The sequence below is a fragment of the Cyrtonyx montezumae genome, unplaced genomic scaffold, assembly GCF_038088225.1.
Source record: "Cyrtonyx montezumae isolate F1298 unplaced genomic scaffold, pur_monq_1.0 scaffold_2, whole genome shotgun sequence".
NCBI classification, from domain to species: Eukaryota; Metazoa; Chordata; class Aves; order Galliformes; family Odontophoridae; genus Cyrtonyx; species Cyrtonyx montezumae.
The window spans coordinates 56,119,791-56,141,194 of record NW_027071936.1 but is presented as its reverse complement, the minus strand read 5'-3'; the positions used below and the strand labels follow the sequence as shown (position 1 = coordinate 56,141,194).

Below are 21,404 nucleotides of genomic sequence, written 5' to 3'. Positions count from 1 at the left end.
GTAAGGATTTAGAAACCCAAATCATGTGCCAACAAGCAAATCCAATGGAAGCTGAAACACGAGCAACCACCCCCACACGCAGGCATCCAAACAAGTCATAGCACAGGGTTTCAAGTTTAACAGGCATTCAGCAAGGGCAGCAATACATTTTATGACTACACAGTAATTCAGGAATCAGAAAACATTCTACACACCATTTTGCAGACACTGTGTACACATACAGAAGAGAACATAACTGAAGTGGCAGGGGACTCAAGGAAACTCATTTCCCTCAAGGAAAAAAAATCCTGCCCTCCCAGAAAAAAAAAACCCAAACACCCCACAACCATTTCAGTAGCAAAATTATTCTTTATCTAAAAGAGAAAACCACAACCAAACACAACCTGATTTGCCACTGAAAATCTGTAGTTTAACCATGAACGCCTACAATACTTTTTTTTGCCTTCAACATTACCTGCATGACAGGGATTGAACAACTAAAGGAATCCACCAAGCAGATTCAGCAGCAATGCTTCCAGATGAGATTTGGGGAACGATGTACGAAGCACACAGGGAACAGCACAACAAGCAATAGCAGAACAAGACAGAGGCCTGACAGAAACTGGATCTTAAACCAGTTCCTTTTGAAAGTTGTTTCACTACAACATTTTTGACAGGTTTTTTTTTCCAGCAATTGAGCAATGGTCCACAGTATAAGCAGCAGCAAAAGAGTTTTATTTGCTGTATAATTAGTGTCATTAGAAATATGATTGGTAAGAAATAACAAATCCACACAGAAAGGAAAGCTTAATAAAAACCAAACAACTGGAAGGGTGGTGGCCATGAAGACTTAAGCAGAGAAAAGTTTTTCATTAAAGGGAACAACAAAAAACCACCCAAGTCTGTCAAGGTTTTCTGCACACCACCACCAACTTTTGGCCACTAGAGATTGTAACAGTTTTCCTACTAGTTTGCACCAGTGCCCTCTTCCAACCTGGTCGGACTTTTTCAAATCACTTAAATGTGTGGTAGATTGTAGATTAAGAACTAAACATAGGAGCATGACCTCTTTGTGTTAGATAATGGCTTACATGCAACTGTTCTGTACATGCAGATGCACAGAGCTTATTCAGCAAACATTATTTCCTCAAAAAGCACTTCAAGTCATAATAATGCTTCACTCAGTTTAATTCCTGTACTTTCAGAAGGTGGTAAAGTACTGCATTTTTAAAAACAATAACATGCTTCTCCTCCTTCAAACAGAAAATATCTTTAATATTTGAAACAGTTATTTTTTTCTGACATTGAAATGACCAGACATTCTTAATCCATGAAAGTAACAAATGTGTTTCCGAAGCAAGAAATTGCCACAACAATTATCCGTAAACATTATACCCACAACAGTAAGTACATCAAAACCCCAACACTTCCATCCTAAAATAAATCAAAAAGCTTTGACATGAAATACATAAAAAGTTTATTATGTATGTACCCCATTTTGTTATCTGGAGGAAAAATCTGAGGCAACAGTTTGGTGCAGTACAGAGAAGCAAAGCAATATACAGTAGCTGCACACAGCTTGATTGGTTTCAGATCACAACTAAGTATTCTTACTATGACCGTTAGTACAGAAATGTTCTGTAATTAGAAAAAATGAGAAGTATTACTCTCATGCTGTACAGTCTCATGTTTCTTGGTTAGAAAAGAACAAGTGATTGAGTTTGAATCTTTCACGCCAACTTGCTAGGCTGTTGCCTCTGGAATGTTCAGCACAAAGGTTAAGCTCCAGACATAATTTAAGTGCTTTTCATGTGCAAACTGTTACTGGCTAAAGCTTTCAAAGTACATTTAATTACAGATATGAACACCCTGTAAAGATATGAGGATATGATAGCAGACCCAGAGGCCAATACAAATTCTTTAAGAGAAATGCTATGTTCCGCTGCAGTAGTTCTAGTCCCTGATTAGGTCCTTCCAAAGAGACAGCTTATTTCAATTGTAGGAAATAGACCATTCTTTGACAGAAGCATCATGGGATGTTGTTACCAGAGTATGTTCATCCAACCATGCCAAGCCGCTTACGTGATGTAGTCTGTGAGCATCTGTATGGCAGTGCAAAATACCAGAAAATAATCAGGAAGGGGAAAAGTTGACAAAGTATTCCAAAAGTTATCTTCATCTGCATTAAGTACTAGCACTGTATTTTATAAGTGACTAATATTTTATAAGAGACCACGTAATAAAAGAACGTAACAGAATGTAATTATATGCTTGGGAACATACACAGCAACATGTCTGCTTCCAGTCTTAACAGAACCATGTTGGGTTTAAGATTAACAGCTTTCAAAAGGAAGATTCTGAAGCAAACAAACCTGGTATCTTGACTCTGGTCTCGGGATCACTTACAGTCCAAACATACACCATCATATCCATGCCACCAGAAGCAAAGTGTTCATTGTCTGGTGACCAGGCAATACAAACAACTTTTGCATGATGTCCATAAAAGACATTATGCTCCTGTTTTAAAGTAATTAAAAATACAGTGTTATTTCATTAGTTTAAGCCACTTCATAAACTACCAGCTTTTAATGCACAGTAGCACAAAATAAATGAAGACAGTTCTAATGTATATCTGCGGTGTGAATGGATGTCCTAAATGAAGTACTGACTTCACCTTATGCATTTAAACCCTAATCAGGTAAACAAAATCCAGTTCTAGACAATGCAAAGACTCAATTGCATGTAGATCTGCAGAGTGCATATACACATTTACTACTTCTTTAAACAGCTTTAAAATAACTTCACATATTTTTCAAAAGCACAGTTCTTTTAATTTTTATATAATTTTCTGAAATCTTGCATTTATTTTTTTTTTCAACTACTGTGCAGTTTCAGTAAAAGCTGAATGACTTGAAAGGCTGATTCACATGTTGGCTGCTCAGCTGAAAAGCAGGAGCTGCCCCTTACTTGGCTCTTGGTTAAAGGACAGTAGATTGAAGAATGGGACACAGTTCCCTGCTCCACCATATCCCTTTTAATTGCTTAATCCTTACCAGAGAGCTGTTTGCTACAGCCAGCAAAATTACATTGCCAAGTCTGCTGTATTTGCTTCATTCAATTTTATCGTACACTACAGAACTGAGCCTGCGTTTATCTCCACTTTACAAAAATGTACACAAGTTCTAATATTGACATGCATGTCATTTGTTTATTTTTCTTTTAAAAAAACCTCATGCTATTAATTCAGCTGATCTGAAGAATGAAGAACCTGTATATTTTATAATATTTTGTATTCAATTACCCTATCCTGTGGAAACATGATCTTCTCCCATACCCCATTTATTTGAATGTTTGAATGTTTGTACTGGATTGAATTTGAGCATTTCACCAGTAGCTAATCTATACTGTACATTTCCTTCACCTATTCTTATAGTTTGGAGCCATAACATGAGCTATGGTGAAAAACAACACAATCCCAAGATGCCCCATGAACAGCCACAGAAACAAACACACAATTTTAATTATTAAGCCCACCAGCCACATATTCTACCACAATATATTTAGACGTGAGATGCCAGTCAATTTTTATGAACAACAAGAAAACCTGACGCAGCATTTCTTACCGCATAGCCATCGGGGACACTAAAGACAGTGACAACTTTGTTTGCATCACAAACTGCAAGAAAGGCACCGTCGTGAGAATATGCCAGGTCAGTAACAGGACCTTTAGCTTCCAAAGTCTTGTCATCACTTTTCAAAGAGGTTCCTTGGATTGAATACAAACGGACATTCCCATCCTGCAAGACAAGAGTGAGTAACAGGGGAGGGAGGTACAAAAAAAAAAAAAAGATCAGTGTGCAGTAGAAACAGGAAGGCTCGCCAAGCTTCTGGAACACTTTCATTAGTTCCATCTGGCACTGCTTCATATTTACTTGAGAACTACTGAAAAATAGTGTAAATGACAGGTCCTTTAAACTGGTGACACTCCACTAAGTCTAGGATACAGTAATGAAGACTTGACTACTTTAAATTTATACTGGGTAAAAACAATACCAATAGCCAACAGAAAAATGTGAAATAGATGATGGTCACAACAGTGGGAGAACCAGGGAAGCAAAAGCCCAGGAATACCTGTTACTCATAGGTTACATACTACAATACTGCTCCTGTTAGAAACGCTATCTACTACTCCTCAGTAGAACAGACCTACTATCGTTCAACGCTTCTGTTACTAGTGCGAGCGTTCATAGTTTTTAGAAGCACAACTTTACCGTTCCTCCCACTGCTACTGAACCTCCTCCAGGGTGAACAGCCACAGCTTCTGGCTCATAGCCAAGGTCATCCATCGCAAAGCATTTTTTCTTATCTTTCATCAAGACAATCTGCAAATAGAAAAGCAGAAACTAAGCTCCACCTTCCAAGAGTCTAACACACAACAATGACTAAGTCACACTGCTTAGTCATCAGATCCGCTCTGATTTGCTCACAAGTATACTATGCCCTGATCCTAAGGGAAGACCTTTAAAAAAAGGAAAACATGCCTAAGCATAATGACTAACTAATCTGCTGCACTGCAGTACTTAAGTGCTTCATATTAGAGAGCACAGGGCACACTCTACTGCACTCAGCTTTACCTCATTTGGTCACAATACAAAAGTAACATGGACAGAGCAGTATTTTTAGTAAGGCTTACTCCCTGCCTGGTTCACTATTAGAGGAGGGGATGAAGGACCAAATTAGCAGCAAGCTAACAGCACAATGCAATTCTACACAGGCCACTCCAAGAGTAATGCCTATTTATTTCCACAGAAACTACAATAGAAAAATAACACTATTTGATAGAGCAAATTCTCAGCTACAGAACTCTTACTCATTACCACGAGCTATGTATTTTCACCAGCAATGAAAAAGAGCCTGCATCCTTCTCTTGTAGGAAACTGTATGGCAGTCCAGAACATAACTCATCTTTCACACTGCTGTCACCACCGCTGAAATCTACCACCCACCACCTGCATTCATGTGCTTGACATCCACTGTTTGATCTCCAACAGAACTCAGCAAGCATCAGCAGATGTCAATGGGTGCCATTTTTCCACAGAGAGGAATTCAATGGCACACCTTCGTTTCATGGAAACTTCCATGTCAGAACCTACAACACAACTACAGGATGGAACAAAGCTAACCATCACATCTTACCCTTTTCTTTCCCTTTCCTCACCCCATCTTTCTTCCCTCCCCTCTTTCTCTCCCTCTCCAAAAAGGGATGGAACACAGAGAAAGGAACCAGAAATAATAAACCTGAAATAAACAGCAATTCACAAGTTTCAGCTCTCTACTCTTCACAGCGAGAACCTAAGAGGATTTATTTCAGATGCACTTATATCCAATAGTCAAGACAGGCCTTTAGCTTTCCATTCAGCAGGTAAACGTGGTTATTTTCTTCCTATTTCAATTTGGAGTGCTATAGCATTCCAGCACAAAGCTGTATCGATATTAATGAATTCAAGCATATCCACAAGAGACACTACACAAAGCTTAGTATCTCTACTGAAGACTACTGAACTGGTACAAGAAACACTGTCACAATGGTTTGCCTCATTATTAATAAGCATTTAGGAGAAAAATTCTCAAGGTGATCACACATCAAACAAGTTTGACAGAAACCATCACATTACCATACAGTAATCTGCATTATTAATGAACAATTGTATGGTGAATCCAGAAGTTAATACTTACTTGTCCAATGCATAAAACTACAGTATAACCACCAGGACCCACAGCTAAACATTTCGGTTGAACATCCATTTTCACAGCATCCTGGCCACTAGATGAAGGTGTGGTAAGGTGGAAAAGCAGAAATGCAGAAGAAAAATTAGTATTTCTTACTTATTTAAAACAAATTATTTAAGTAATTACCTATTAATGATTCTCAAGGACATGCATACTTTCTTCTTCAAATCTACAATATTTCTGAACAATAAACAGAAGGAATGTCAGTATCTCTGCCTGGAAGCAGGCCTTCTAAACAGAAGTCAAATGCTGCTGCTTTATAGTCTAAACTTCAGATTAGACTAGGTGATCTTAATAGGTTTTTGTAAAGGCTGTTTTTTTTTAATTCAACTGTGGCTTTTATGAAGAAATACTTGCACTCCACTCATCCTAACCAGATGCTTATTAACAGCAGTCCTATGTATTAATGAACTAGAGAAATTGACACCTTTCCCACCATTACAAGTAAGCTACCTGATACATGATCAATATCTATCTAACCTGCAGAAGGGACGTGACAAAGTGAAAGATGTCTGGGAGGCATTTCTCTTTGTCATACAAAAAAGCAAGGTTGGTACAGCAATCCTTTCTACAGTTTCCATGGTAACTTAAGCCTGAATAAGTTGTAGCATAACATTATTTACCATGTAAATCAACAAAACTTGCTACAAATTAAGAAGGCTGTAATAATATAACGAAAGGCAACAGCTTTCACTAACCTGTAATCCCTCTTGCTAAGGTTGGTATAGCGCACAGTGTCATCCATACTGCAGGTGACAAGCTGATCCATTTCATCCACTGCCATTCTAGAAACCTGGTTTGTATGGCCTTTCCCAGAAAAGCCATCGTTCTCTCCAGTGTCAGAATCCCAATAATGTACACAGCAGAATTAAGGAACATTTGAAGATGCCACCACACACAGATATAATTAGAAATATTTTACATAATCAGAGTAACTGAGATTGGAAGGAGCCTCTGGAGATTTAGTTGAAAGCCTTGCTCAGCAGAGCATATGCATAAGACCCTTCAATTTTGAGTACATCCAACGATGGAGACTCCACAAATGCTCTGACAACCCCGCCCCCCTGTTTTAAGCCTCTTATCCTCACCCTGTTAAATGAAGTTCTGATGTTCTGTAATGAACTAGATGACCTGCAACAAACAGTAAACACTGCAACAACTAGGATTAGGTATGAGAATACAAAGTACTTCCCAAAATAATTAGTTAGAAAGTCCTGCAGCATTTCTCCTTATGAGGAACATGAAAATCATTTTGAACTATCACCAGTGTACTACAGAGCACACTTGCTGACAAGAAGTCCGCTGTTTCTTTGACTTCTGCCAATGTGATACCATTTTAATGTTATAATGGAAAGTGGAATGAAGGACTGCAGTTTTATTTTTAAGCTTCAGAACATTATACACTATTTTAGCTCAACATACCACAGCCTCACCCATAACCAGTGCCCTTTAGGAACCAATCTGTATTTCCAATGTTTTGCTTCATAAGACTCAATTTCAGTCCTGTTGGATTAAGATTAGTGAGAAAGCCTGGTAGCATTTGGGATACCAAATAAAGAAGAGAATTAATACATCACAGAACATAAAGTAATAGAGGTGGGAAAAACAACTCTTAAGACAAATGCTTGTTACTGGGTCAAAGAGATCAATGAGAATTTATCTTCCTCGTCCTGAATATCTAAGAAACCCCAACAGATGACTTTCAGCACATGATAAAAATACATCTAATAGTTGCCTATAACAGCAAGAAGCAACAATACATATTTAGCACATATAATGAAACACCAATTAGACTAACTTCCCACACATATGATTTACTTGTTCCTACATCTTCAGTGATAACTGGAAACTAAGATGTAGCATGTATTTTGTCAGGCAAGACAAACAGTAAAACAAAATAAAAAAATGTCTTCAACAGGCATAAAATGTTAACTTACTGAACACAGCTTTTTTTTTTGGCAACGTTTCCCCCACCCCCCCCACCATCTAACACATTCCCTTGGACTCTGAGACCAGAGCAAGTATTGCTTTATCATTCAAAGGATATTAATATGACCATCGTTACTGCCAGAGTAAATATAGGACTTTCCACCATTTTTATGCACTGTAAGACACTGAATTGATTTACTATGACCCTGTGAACAGGACACAAACAATGATTACTGATGGGCAAGTTTTCATTTTAACATTTCTAAACATCAAATCTATTTGAGAATAATTACAAGTTATTTATAAAGTAACTTTTTTATGAGCTTTCAAGGTCATCCAGAACACCTATCGCTAATTAATAATGAAGTTGTTTTACTGCTGCAGTACTGCCCTTTCCATATACTACCCTTTACAGAAGGAGTAAAGGGGTGCTGTGAATATCCTATTACTTAGCCCTCTGGACCAAAATACTTCCATTGCCTTTCCATACAGAAAGTTTACTTTTCAGGCACTTGATGATTCAGAAGAACTACAGCAGCAGTAGCACAGATCTAGGGCATCTGTTTCTAGTTCATGCAAAAATGTAAGTTCCCAAGAGACAGCTGTGTCAGCAAACTCTTTAATTCCTAAAATTAAAGCCTACTTAGCAACCCTAGACACCTTGATCACATTCCATGGATGAATTAGGTATCACTGGTAGCTTTCTATTCTATACTTCCTGCATCCAAAGGGTGCTTAAAACTACTACAAAGCAAATTTGATAACCTTCATTGAAACCATAAATCAGGCTGCATTTGCACAGTAACACTGTAGGTAATATTAACTTTTTGATTTATGCAACATAAAGATGCACATAAATTGCTTGTTTGGCAGCACTAATTTAACAAAGCTATCTTTCAGCAGTTACTACTTCATCTAAACAACCCTACCAAGCCATTTATTACAGAAATTCTGGAGCAACAATGCAAGTTCCACTCACCTTTATGACACGTAAAGGTTTATCTGGATTGTTTTTGTCCAAATAATTGATATAGCCAGAGAGAGAAAGAGATAGTAAATGATCTTTCTGCCACAAGCAACCCAGCTGTTGATCCAATACATTTGATCCCATGTTGAAAGTACTGACAATAGAATTAGCACCAACATCCCAAATTTTAGCAGTTTTATCTCCAGAAGCAGAAAGCAACTGGCTACTATCAGGGCTCCAACTAATCTGTGAAAACAAATGCCACAAGATAGTAAGTGCATTTATTATTGCAAGGCTTCACAGCCCATGAATTTCATAATGCAATACCACGGATCATTTGTACAAATGAGGCGATACTTACAGCATAAATACCTCCATCATGAGCTTTGCCTCCACCAAGAGCACATACTTTTTCCCCGGTCTTCCCATCATAGATAAAAATCTTAATAGAAGTACACAAACAAATCACTTAAAAGGAAATGCAGTAGCAGGAGAAAAACACTGAAGAGCTCCATTTGCACATTTTCTTTTGCAATGAGGTATGCTTGTTTCTATTCAAAAAAATGCAGTGCTCCACAAGATTACAGGTATCCCTGCATTTAATGTTAAATACTAAATAAGCAAAGTGACAATTCTAAATAAGCACAGTAAGCCACTGTTTATGTTGGATCCCGACATCTGAAACTGTGAGAAGCATAACATTTTTTATTCCTGCTGCGATGGCAGCTGCTTAACATTGTAGTCATGGGAGTGTGCCTACATGGGAAATCTACTGCATAGGAGGAGCTCCCCATGGAAAACGTTGCTAAACCGGTCCTTAGCATCCCAACTCCATGTGGACTCCCTGCTGGTATCTGTGAGTTCATTATTTCCAGACTTTTCAGGCTCATAAGAACATATACACTGCAAGAGTGTATATACCTGCCAAAGTCACCTACAAGAAGTAATATGCTAGGGAGACAAACTGGAGGAAAAGCTGAGTAGAATAGTTTAACAACATCAGCTATTACAACATCAGCTGGTTGAGGCACCATCCCTAGCGCTGTTCAAGAAGCGTTTAGATGAGGTGCTAAGGGATTTGATTTAGTAGCTGGGTAGGGATGGTGTTAGGAGGATGGTTGGACTAGATGATCTTCTAGGCCCTTTCCAACCTTATGAACCTATGAACCTATTACAGCTTTATAAGCAGACACTGAAAGTTGACCTCAATCATTTCTCAGAATAAATGAAGTGGCAACATGGATGTTCCAAGACTAATTCTATTTCCAATATGGACAAGAATCTTCTCATCTTAAAATCGGTATAAAAAGTTGCTTATTTTTTTACCTGGCCATCCGCACTAGCTGTAGCAAATCTGTTCCCATCAGGAGAAAATCTCACACAGTTCACAAACCGTGTATGGTCCTGTAGAAAAGATAACAATCAGCACGAAAGAATAGACCTATCTACATACACAGTAATCCAGTAACAATGAAGTTCTTTTTGGTCAAGCTATTAACTAACTGATTAGGAAAAGCCTGCTGTAAAGAATATAGCCTTTCTATATGAAGAAAATCATCTGTACCAACAGCAGTCTAGGAAAGAAATTGTGAGATTGGTGATACTGATGTAGTTAAACCAACTCAGCACAAAGCTATGTGAATGAGCACTACTGTGTCAGGAATAGGTAGGAAAAAGTGAACAATCAAACCTTCAGCTGCAGCCTAGATGAAATCACAGGATTCTTTTCCCCTAGTTAATCAATTCTTCTGCAACATTCTCTAGATTTTGATTTGCAAATTGGTTTTACACACAGGAAGCACAAAATTAAATGCTTCCTATTTAAAATAAGAAAGAAGTCCAAAACAAGGCAACAGCCATGAGGAATAAGTAATGAATTACAGTTCTGGGAGACCACAGTCATACTAGTTCTGTGAAGTAACCAGACAAGACTGATGTTGGTTCCACAAATAGACTACTTACAAATAGGAGACTATTCAAATGATGTTAACTAGAAAGCACATGTTAAACAGGAAAACATCACATTGAGGCCAAAGCTCCCATGCAGAGATTTGGGAGACTATTATTAGTGTTATGAAAGGCAGATTCTAACCTATTTTCTTTGATTAAATATAGATTTGTTTTCTTCCCCGATAACTCAAGTCTCTAATCAGAACCACTGAGCAGTCTGGACTTGAATTGCATACAGCAACTCAAATATCACTTTAAAAGGAAGGCTACACCATGTATCAGTTTGAGCAGCACTTATAAGCAATTCAGACTTCACAGATCCAGAAGAACCAGGTTAGCAAAATATAAGTATCAACTTAGGTTCAGAAATAAATTAGGCAACTGCATCACTTCATTGGATCGTAGAGCTCAAAACAATTTCTTTTCTAGTACTGGAATTCCTACTAAAGTCAATGTACATAGTCTACTTAAAGGCAAATACTTATTTAAATACACAATTTCAATTAATACAATTAAGAAATAAAAAAACCCAGAAAATAAGAAGGAACGTAAAACAGAAAACTGACCACTGAAATTATACATCCAACTCTTGTGGCTATCAGTTATACTTTAAACCACCTCCCCTCACCACTACAAAGCTGCCTTAGGATTTCAGATTTGAGCAATTTTAAGGCGATTGTAACATTCCACTCACACAACCACATTTCATGAATAAAGCACCTTGGACAGGATTCGGAAGCACTAAATCAAGTAGCAGAAGAAACCATCTACGTCAAGTAGCAGATATCAGCAAGCATCACTAAAGCTGATGAAAACATCTATTACTTGGTGTTACAAAGAAGAAAATAAAATTAGAATTCATACGTAACAGTTAAGAAGAAAACCTGAAGCAATGATTTATTTCAGTTTTTACAGCTTAAAGCCTTCAGTTAAAACCTAAACAAGGATTCAAGACAGACACTAGACACTAACTAAGGCTCAAAAGAGGAAACTGAAAACCTGTTTCAACAGTTCACACTACAAGCCTGTTGTAAAGCACACAGTTAACTCGGTGGACAGTTTAACAGAGCCACAACTAAGCTTAAACTCACGCTAAGTGTAAACTTGAACTTGAATGGAGGTCCCTCAAAGAAAGCAGCACAGTTGTCATCACTGCCAGTTGCTAGACGATAAGGTCTTGTTTGTTTTATGTCCACACTGTTGATCACTTTGTTGTGTCCAGTGATTTCACCAACAGAAGAACCACTATCCCACAAGAACACTGCTCCAAATCTAGAGAGAGAAACATATAATTCATAAAAGTTACATGTAGATTAATTCTCTACTCATTTACAAAGACCAGATTTAAGTGCACTCAAAAGAAATTAGGTCATCTCATTAATCTCATGCAAGTACACTACAACTCCCTGGAGGTAACTTGAGATCTTGCTGGAGACGGAACCTAATCTTCATGAGGAGACATTAGTTGAACCAGAACAAAGAACCAGAAGATATTCTTCAGTGAGTTTGCCGGTTTGTGAAAGATAAAAGTTATTCAACTGTCCAGTCACTACACAGAATACAGAGAGCTAGGACGACACTGGGTTGGTTTTCTGATTTTTTAGTCTAGATTGGGTGCCATCATTTTAAAGCATTATTTAAAAGTAAAATGAGTTATTATAATACCATTTTTTGCCAGTTCTTATTTTATATTACTAAAATAACAGTATGACTGGTACAAGGGCATTAATCTACCAGAGCACAGCCACTAAAAATGGGTTCTGTAGAATCAACTAATCTTCTAATCTAGAAGTATGAAACAGTCCAGCTACTTAAAGTAGGAAAGCAAACAGATCTACCAAGTGACAGGCGGAGTGGATGTGAGTCTACAAATCCCTTCTAGTGTAAGGGCATAGTACACAATGGCATTTGTGTGTGAAATGATGAAGGAGGTGAGGGAAATAGGACCACACTACATTTCAGGTACAATGCAATTAGGAAATCTGTGCACTGCTTTACAGATCTGCCAACCTTTAAAATAAAAAGACAAATTTGTCTGTCACAAACTCTGTCCTGGCAGGACACCTCATTTAATCAGTCAAGGACAACTATGTTGCAATTTTCTTTTAATTAGTGTAATAATATTTAAAATATAGAAGTACTATACTGGTGAGGGAGACAATCCTAGCACATTTTTATTTTTTACTCTTATTCAATCATATCCTCAATTTGAGAGGGCTGGAAGGAAGAGATCTTCTTGTGGCTTCCCCTTCCTACTCAATCTGAATTATAAAAAGAGATCCCTCAAGAGTCACATTGAACAGATATCATTTAAAGCATCACCACCAAAACAAGCAAAACCCACACACTTTTAAATTGAGCAATTCTAACATAACTATTTTCCATATAGTTCTACAGCTGTTAAACAGCACTAAGAATTTTGCTGCAGAACAGGACATCTCCAACAGGGAAAGCCATGGTTTCCTTCCCTCAAAGAATTAAAAGCGCCTGTGAAGAACCTGCTTTGCTGGCATACAAAAGTTTGCATTGTGACTTTTGTACACAGATATACAGAAATACATACAGGAAGACACAAACAGAAGAATCACTCACTTTTCCCTTCCTTCTCCAACAACAGCAATTCTTTTGCTGTCTTCAGTCCATGCAAGGTCCTTTATTTTTCCTGCAAATGGCTGATACTCATACTTCAGAAGGTGTTCCTTCTGTGTAGTATCCCAGATTCTCAGCTTTCCGGAGACATCTGCCATAACAAAGTAGAACATAACTACTGTTGTTCCAGCATGACTCAGTCACTTGACTCAGCAACCTAACAGGATACAAATTCTCAGCTAAACTGAACACTTTTAGGAAGGATCAACCTCACCCTACTGTAATGATTACCAACAACCTGATTTAGGAATGCTGATCTCACTGAATTATGCTTTTAACCAGATATTAATGTTCATAACATAAAGCAATAAATACAACACCAGAAACCACCTCCTGAGAACACGTGAAAATAAGTCACACAGTAAGAGAGGGTTTGCACATTAAGCACCTGTTGATAAAAAAAGAAAAATCCCCTACCAACTACAATATAGTTTACCCATACCTCTCTGGGATGTAAGCTATCTACAATAAGAAAGCAATCTGAGAGACAGTGGCTGATGCACTAAAATTGATACTTCAGATTAACTTTTTTTTTTCACCTTTAAAGTAAATCTGGTTTGCATGTAGATACAAGTTACAAAGAGGTCTATGCTAATAAAACTTCATGTATATTCTTCTGCATATTTTTTCAATATATAAAAGCACGTACACACTTAAATGTGCAGATATCCACATGTAGCATCTAGATGACTACGAAGGAATCCAGCAGAATATCAAAAAACACTAATGATACAAGCAGCAAATAACACAGACTAACACTCTAAGACAATGTAACAAAAGCTTCCTTTTGTCATTATTTCCTCTCAGTACTACACAGGTACCCTTCTAGGTACAGAGAGGCTTAGAAATCTGTAACAAAACCCACATAGCAGATCCTGCGTGTAAAGAACCTTTCACAGATGTCATTATTTTAGAAAAAAACATGCTAAAGGCACATCTTTCATCACAGCACAACTCCTTTGACTTCTGCTCACCATTTATCAGTACATCATTATAGCCCAGCTTAGACACTGAGCATCCCTATATCTTTGGAACACGACCACAGACTCACCAAGAACTTATCCTAAAAGGACAGATTCAGAATGATTTTAAACTACAGTACAATAAGAAGCTCTCTTCAAATTTGGACTTCAAAATCTAATTGTTCCATCTACTAATAGATAGGACATAGCTTTACAACAAGCCATTACTACATCTCTGTTATGACTGCAATAGAGAAGAAATTACCATAAAACCCACAAAGCATATTGTCAAAAGTCTGTCTCATCAGGCACATGAAGTATTAATGCAGACTGCATGGCTGATGTAAATTTATAGACAAATGAATCTTACATGGTTATACTTAGAAACTGCTTAAAGAGCCTGATACTATCTTCAGGATCCATGCTCAGCAAACTATTTATACATAATATATGGAGGACAGATTTAAAAGGAAATATTGCAGCCTAAGCTTGATTACTGAAGTAAGATAGGCAAGTGAAAAAAAGCCAGCTGAATGCTTCCCAGGAAGCAAGGAGCCTCCTTATGCTGATCATTAAAGACAGACATCATATTGAACCAGGCTAGGTATATATAAACTGCTCTTTCACTGGGGACTGAAAATCTACAATGCCACAAGAACCAAAGAGAGAGTATGGCACAAATCTATAGAGTACTAACTCTGTACAGTAATGAATGCAAATTGGTTTTAAGGAGGTATTCAGTTTGACACACAGTCTACACAGAAGACTGAAGGAAGAAGATGCTGGCTTTGGTTCCTTTCAGACCAGGAGGAGGAAAAAAAAACCACCATAAGGGTGTCCTAACAGTGTTCTCAAAGCCTCCTCAGTATGCAAAAGAGACATACTCTAGTACAGCTTCCAGATATGCAAGAAACCAAGGAAGAAAGAACTGAGATATTTTACATGCTCAAAAAAGGCTTTTTTCCCTTAAGTCACTGAGAGAAATTTCCTTACTACTGAGACGTCTACGTGAGTCTGGACTCCCTATGGGGGGGGGGGGATCATATTAAGAATGTTTTGTTTTCAGCAAAAATTCTGCTAAAAGCAGAAACTTTTGCTATATTTTGGACAACTTACTTTTCAAGCTGTTTTTAATTGACAATGGCAAACAGATTTTAAAAATACATAAATTGAATGCAATTCTTTTTTAATAAATATACTATTAATACATGTTTCTTAAATATTCTTCAACCGTATACTAGTTCAGAAAGGAGATCCATTATTTAAAGAAAGCTTCAATCGACATGGATTTGTTCAGTTCTTTGCAAATCATCAAAAACTGCAATTACTTCTGCTGATAATCCAGGAAATTCATGCTAAGAAAATTCAAGCTACTCATTCCCAGATATTGATTCTTGCATATTACACAGAAACTGAGAATCAGACTCTTTCCCTGGTAACTTAACAGCGAATATCTTTTTTAGTTCATGTTACAACTAAGAAAAATGATGCCAAGCCTTGCCAAGTTCTGTCAGGAAGAAGGGGAGGGAAAGGAGCATACACTCTTCTGGAATCTCTCCTCATCCTTACAGTATCAAAGTATATTAACAACTGCAAAAAAATTCTGAAATACAAAGCTTCAGATTAACTTTCCATTCTGCTGCATGAATAAACATTGTTTATTACACCAAGCTTATTTCCCCCCTCTTTAACTCTAGACACTTTATGTTTGTAAGGTGGATTTATAGTTTTCTTTTTCCTGAGTTAAATAACAATTTTAAAAAGACTGAGCATGTCACTGATCACACTGCTCTAAAAGAGGTTTAGGGAACACCTTCAGAAGTCCTTCCTTCCTCGCTCAATTTCATTTAACCATGTCACACTGGCTACATACAGCCTGTATATAGCTTTGAAGATGAACTACTCTGTTGTGTCAGGTTCTGCAGGAAGCACTTGGAACAGCTCTGTCCATATAGCCTGTCTAGTATACACATTGATACTTTACCTCCAGATGCTATGTAGAATCCACTGGGAGCATACTTGGCAACTACAACTTGATGGGCATGCTCAGTATAGATGTCAGCAATTGCAGGATTCTAGTTTAAAGAAAAAAAAAGTTACTACATAGTATTTCCTGGTTTTCACAGAGTAAAATCAAGACATTACATGATAAAATTCAGAATTTGCCCCAGTACATCTTCTTTCAGAGACTTCAACTTGTTCTTTAAATCAAGACATTGTCTAAAATTGAGGAGAGAACTGCAGGGCACAGTGTGGAAAATTGCTGTCTACATAAAACAACACACTAATTTCCAATGACTGACATAATCAAGCATTTCCTCTGACAGACAACATTAGCTATAACTTCTTCCTTTCTTCAGTACCTAACAAATAGAAAAAAATGCTCAAAGTAACAGGCCAAGCACTGAAGGCTTTTTGTTCTGTTTTTTCAAGAAGTTTAAACAGGTAAGGCAACTACCACATAAGCAGACAAACACAAGCTGTACTTTGGAAAACACAACCAGAAGCTCTACTATAGTTGAGTATGAAAGTTAAGCATATGGTTAACCATATTGCACAGCTACTACTCATCACTACATACCTAAGATTACTCAGTAACCAATGAGGTGGGCAGACATTACTCATCCTTGGCAATCGAAGTCTGGTTTAAAAGCTACTAGGCTGGTACACTGTCATCCCTAGTATCAACAGCTATACTGGAACTCTGAGATGCACAGCCATTCCATCATGATTTTTATCTCTCAGTCTCAAATGTCTTCAGATGCTTCAAGCTGGATAATAAAATTCACTCAAGTGTTTCAATTACATGAGTACACAAAAAAAAAACATCCATAACATCAAGACAAAATTCCTCCAGTACCTGCTCTCAAATTAACTTTATAAACAAAAGATCCATTCTTTGCATCTTCCAAATACACTGCTTACACCACAAAACGATACACACTACTGCTTAATTTTTGAGTTATCAGATATCTTCCAACTCCAGAAACCCTACTCCTATGACTAAAACAGAACATTCTGGCTACTCTGATTAATACAGATTTGTTCAACCAAACCAGAAAAACATCTGATGGTATGGCATGATTCAGCCATCCAATCAGGAAAAAACAAAGCACCTGCCCTGTGCTAGAAAGCAGACTTCTCTCTTGCTGTTGCAGTAGTGTTACATCTCAGGAGGCAAAATATAGCTTACTCATGCAAGAAGCAGCTTCTCCATTACTGCTTCTGCACTTCTTGACCACATTAGAGCCCTACTTAAGTCACGACTGCCTGCATCCACATCTCCATTTCATGTACTACTGGATTTTATCTAAGCAAGAACAAATAATGTTTTCTTTGTGTTATACCGTGCCATCTACAAGCTGAAAGAGCTCAAAAAACCTCACTGCTAATAACAACATATACAACGGCTGCTGTTTTATGGTAGCAATCCCCAGCAAGCTAAGTGGATGAAACACTAGACTCACAGACTGACTTCAGGGGTGAAGCGACTGGTAAAAAGTCTTCCAAACATAAAATACAGTAAACAGATTCAGGATGACAGATTATTTAAATCCTGCTTATTTGATAAAAAAAAAACGATCTTTACAGGTGGAAGTAATCTAACTTGCATATCTTTCATACCAACACCAAAGAAAGCTCACTTCTAAAGAGGTCTTAGGATAAGATTGTTAACCAGGACAAATGCAGTAACAATTATCAGATTCAATGAGAAGAGAGAGCTTATTCTGCTTATCTTCAGTGCTGAAATCAGACCCACGTATGAAAGTGAGCAGTTTAGGTGCCGAGCTTCAAAGCAGGCTTGAAACCACGAAGACGATATAAAATATTTATTAAGTATGAAACCTCATAAATATCACCAGTCCTCCTGTCTCTCAGAGCAGCACTGTTCCAGGACTTTTTCTTGTTAAAGAAACTCACTGACTCATGCTCAAACACTAACCCTGAAGGCTATACTCATCACTACTGATTAGCTCTTGATTTAGAGGAGAGCGTTCACTGCATCTCAATGACCTGTTTTTTTTAATTAGAGCACAAACGTCCCATTGGACAGCTGATGGTGGAGGGAGGGATAACACACTGACTTCTCAGGATTTTATCTGGTTGTGGCAAACTGTTACACAGGCTTCCACAGTTCTCAGAGAAGACATTGTTCTGCACTAGCAGTGGACACATTTCCAAATTAGGTTACGAACTGCAATACTCCCAATACAAAAGCCACAGCATAGGCTTTGCTTGGTTTGTGTCACTGCTGTACAGCACATTCTGTAGTCTGCAAAATGTCATCTGTCAATTATTAACAGTAGCAAACTCTTCCCCCTTGCTGCTTCAGGTAAATTTACATACTGGGATAAGCAACACTATAAAACTGGAAGGTTTATGACTTCCATTTTCAACTTCCCTTGGGAGTTTAAACAGTCTAAACAGGAACTCCCAGAGTCCCACATCACTTCTGTGCTTGGACTTTGCCACGTGCTCTATGTTCTGGCTCATGCTGAAACCGACATTTGCACCAGGCAAATCTTCAGTGAGCCAATTCAGAAAGTTGTTCTCTTCCCATTTAACCCCCAGAACAGAGTCAGATGAGCACTAATCACAGCACAAGGAAGGAGGTCACAACCCACAACTTGGCAAAAACTGTAATATAAGCAGAGTGACTTTTCTCATCTCTCATTGCATCACACTTAACTGAGGCTTCTAGTTTCAGAAAAGTGAACTTCTCCTGACACCAGAGTGAAACACTATTATTACAGGATAATGATGCACGCAAACTTGGTTTTGTTTGGTATCTGTTTAAATGTACTTGCTGGAAAACAAGATGTTTGCAAAGAATTGTTTAGTAGCATTTCTGTGTTACAAAATAACACTGAACATCTGAACACAGAAAGTGATGAGATTCATCAGGAAAATACCTCAAAAAATCAGTTTGCAAGAGAAAAAAGCAACCGGAAACAAAAGTGCATTTGTGATGGAGACCTAAACATTCCTAGGTGGGATCTGCCCCATTGTAGCACTCAGCACCACAGTCAAATTTACAGTAAGGAAAGAAATCCAGGGGAGAGTCAGATTTTTCCAAAGACTTGAGCATTTATGCGGCAGAAAAAAACGTTTAGAACCAACAGCTGAACAATAGCTATGTTATGCTTCCTCATTATTTCTCAAACGGATATCATCTTTGAAGAGATTATTTAAGGAAATCACGTAGCATTTCTCTGCTTACCAGCAAAGATTAAAACCAAACACACCACACCACTGTGAAAGCATTATCTGGGGGGTTCCAGAATTGAATGAATGACAGAAGTCCCCTACGGCCAGGGCTGAAAACAAGGTGTGCTGACTCTACAGAATCAAGTGCCTGACAACCGCTGTGATTCCTGAAATGCTAGAGGAAAAAAAGCAGCTGGGGACTCATAAATTCAGGTGTAGTTGTTCGCAAGTACCTGCATGCTTCTCTTGTAAGCCAAAAGCCCCATTAAAAAAAAAAAAATAAGGAAGCCTTCATGTATTAGGCAAACATACCTCCCAACTCCCAGCACTGCTATTCCTGAAAACGCACAGGCCAACCAGAACTACCAACCTCCCCTCTCTACGTGAGGAGAGGGCGAGAGCTGCGTGCACATTTCACTGCGATTCCTCGGGAATTCGTGCAGCCGCTGCCCATGGCTTCTGCCTGAGTCACGCACCTTCCTATCCCCCGAGCCTGGGGCTGCACCGTGACCCCCAGCGCTGCCCCCCCCCGCCCTAAGGGGAGCACGGGGACAGGGGGGGAGAGGGCAACTCCGCGAGGGGGTACGCGAAGCGACAAAATAAAATACACCGTGATACGTTACATCGATGTTCCGGATGACGACGCATTTCCCGTTGGTATAGAGAAAATTGTTGCCTTTCGGATCACCTCCAATGATTTTGGAAACGCCACGTTCAACCTGCGGGAGGCTGGCGAACACTTTTTCTGCGGGGAATGAAAGAAAAAATAAATAAGGGGGAAAGAAAAAAAAAAAAAGGAGAAAAAAAAAAAAGCTGTTTGAAATCCGTGGGCTCCCAGCCGCCTCCCAGCGGCGCGGTCACTTGTTGCTGTCAGCGGGCGGTGAGCGGCCGCCGCCCCGCAGCGAGGCCGCAGCCGGAGCCCCGAGCCCCGGCCGCCCTTCCCCGCCCCGGTCCCCTCCGCCTCGCCGGGGCTTACTGATCTCGTACGGCATCCTCGCCCACTAGCTCCGTGCCGCGGCGCTGCCAAGCGGACGCAGGCGGGCAGACGGCCGCCGCTGCGCTCTGCTCCCGTCCGCCGCCGACCTCAGCCCCGCGGAGCACAGCGGCACGAAGCAGGAAGCGCCCGCGCGGCGCGCCGCTCTCCCCTGCCTTTGACCATATATAGTCAACTCTGCTCGCGCCGCGCCGCTCCCCGCCAGCCCGCACGCCGCTCCCTCCCCCGGAAATGCCGTCGGCTCGGCCGGGCCCGGCGGGGCTGCGCTGGGGCGGCCGCAGGAGCCGGCCCCGCCCCGGCAGGGAGCTGCAGGGAGCTGCGGGAGAGCCGCGGCAAGCGCCGCACGGCGGCTCGGGGCAGCCGCGAAGTGGGCGCCGCCGGGCCGCCTGCGCATGCGCGGAGTTTTCCCTTGCTGCCGCGCATGCGCAGGGGCGGCCGTGAAGCCGCGGTTGATGTGGGGGAGCCCGAGGGAAGGTGATGAAGAGGGGTGCGTGTAGGGGTGAATTCTCCGTGCCGCTGCCTTCTGCCCTATCCTTTCCTTTTGTTTGTGGTTAGCAGCCACAGGCCTCCGCCTGCCGGCTTCTCGTGTCACAGAATCATAGAGGTTGGAAAAGACTGCAGAGATCGTCTACTCCAACCGTTGAACCATCAGAAAGAAGGACGTGTCGCTCAGTGCCCTATCTACACATCCCTTGCACACCTCCAGCACCTCCACCGGCAGCCTGTGACAGTACCTCACCGCCCTTCCTGAGAATTGTCCAAATATCCAACCTGAACCTGCCTTGCCACAACTTCAGGCCTTTGCCTCTTGTCTTATCTTGTCCTGCATGCTTCATGGGCTGCTGGCTGCATTCAGCAGGGTACATGTCCCTGTAAGAGCCATTGCTGGGAGATGAGGTGTTGGTCTTAAGTATTTAGGGGGCGCAGCCTTCTCTTTGCTCGGAAGCTCCCATGCTGGCAGATGGTGACAGTTACC

The 21,404-nt window shown here is 39.7% G+C and overlaps 1 protein-coding gene across 1 annotated transcript; it reads right to left on the bottom strand.

The window, feature by feature from the left end:
- Positions 1 to 694: 694 nt before the first annotated feature.
- WDR1 (WD repeat domain 1) lies at positions 695 to 20,615 on the bottom strand. The gene is made up of 15 exons (XM_065735777.1): positions 20,411 to 20,615; positions 20,058 to 20,179; positions 16,211 to 16,301; positions 13,208 to 13,355; positions 11,707 to 11,887; positions 9,992 to 10,069; positions 9,027 to 9,107; positions 8,678 to 8,911; positions 7,817 to 7,904; positions 6,468 to 6,624; positions 5,716 to 5,803; positions 4,251 to 4,361; positions 3,603 to 3,776; positions 2,352 to 2,496; positions 695 to 2,081 (listed from the first exon to the last, which is right to left on the bottom strand). Exons 1-15 carry the CDS (start codon positions 20,424 to 20,426, stop codon positions 1,972 to 1,974), a joined length of 1,824 nt encoding a protein of 607 aa, XP_065591849.1. The 5' UTR covers positions 20,427 to 20,615; the 3' UTR covers positions 695 to 1,971.
- Positions 20,616 to 21,404: the final 789 nt, after the last annotated feature.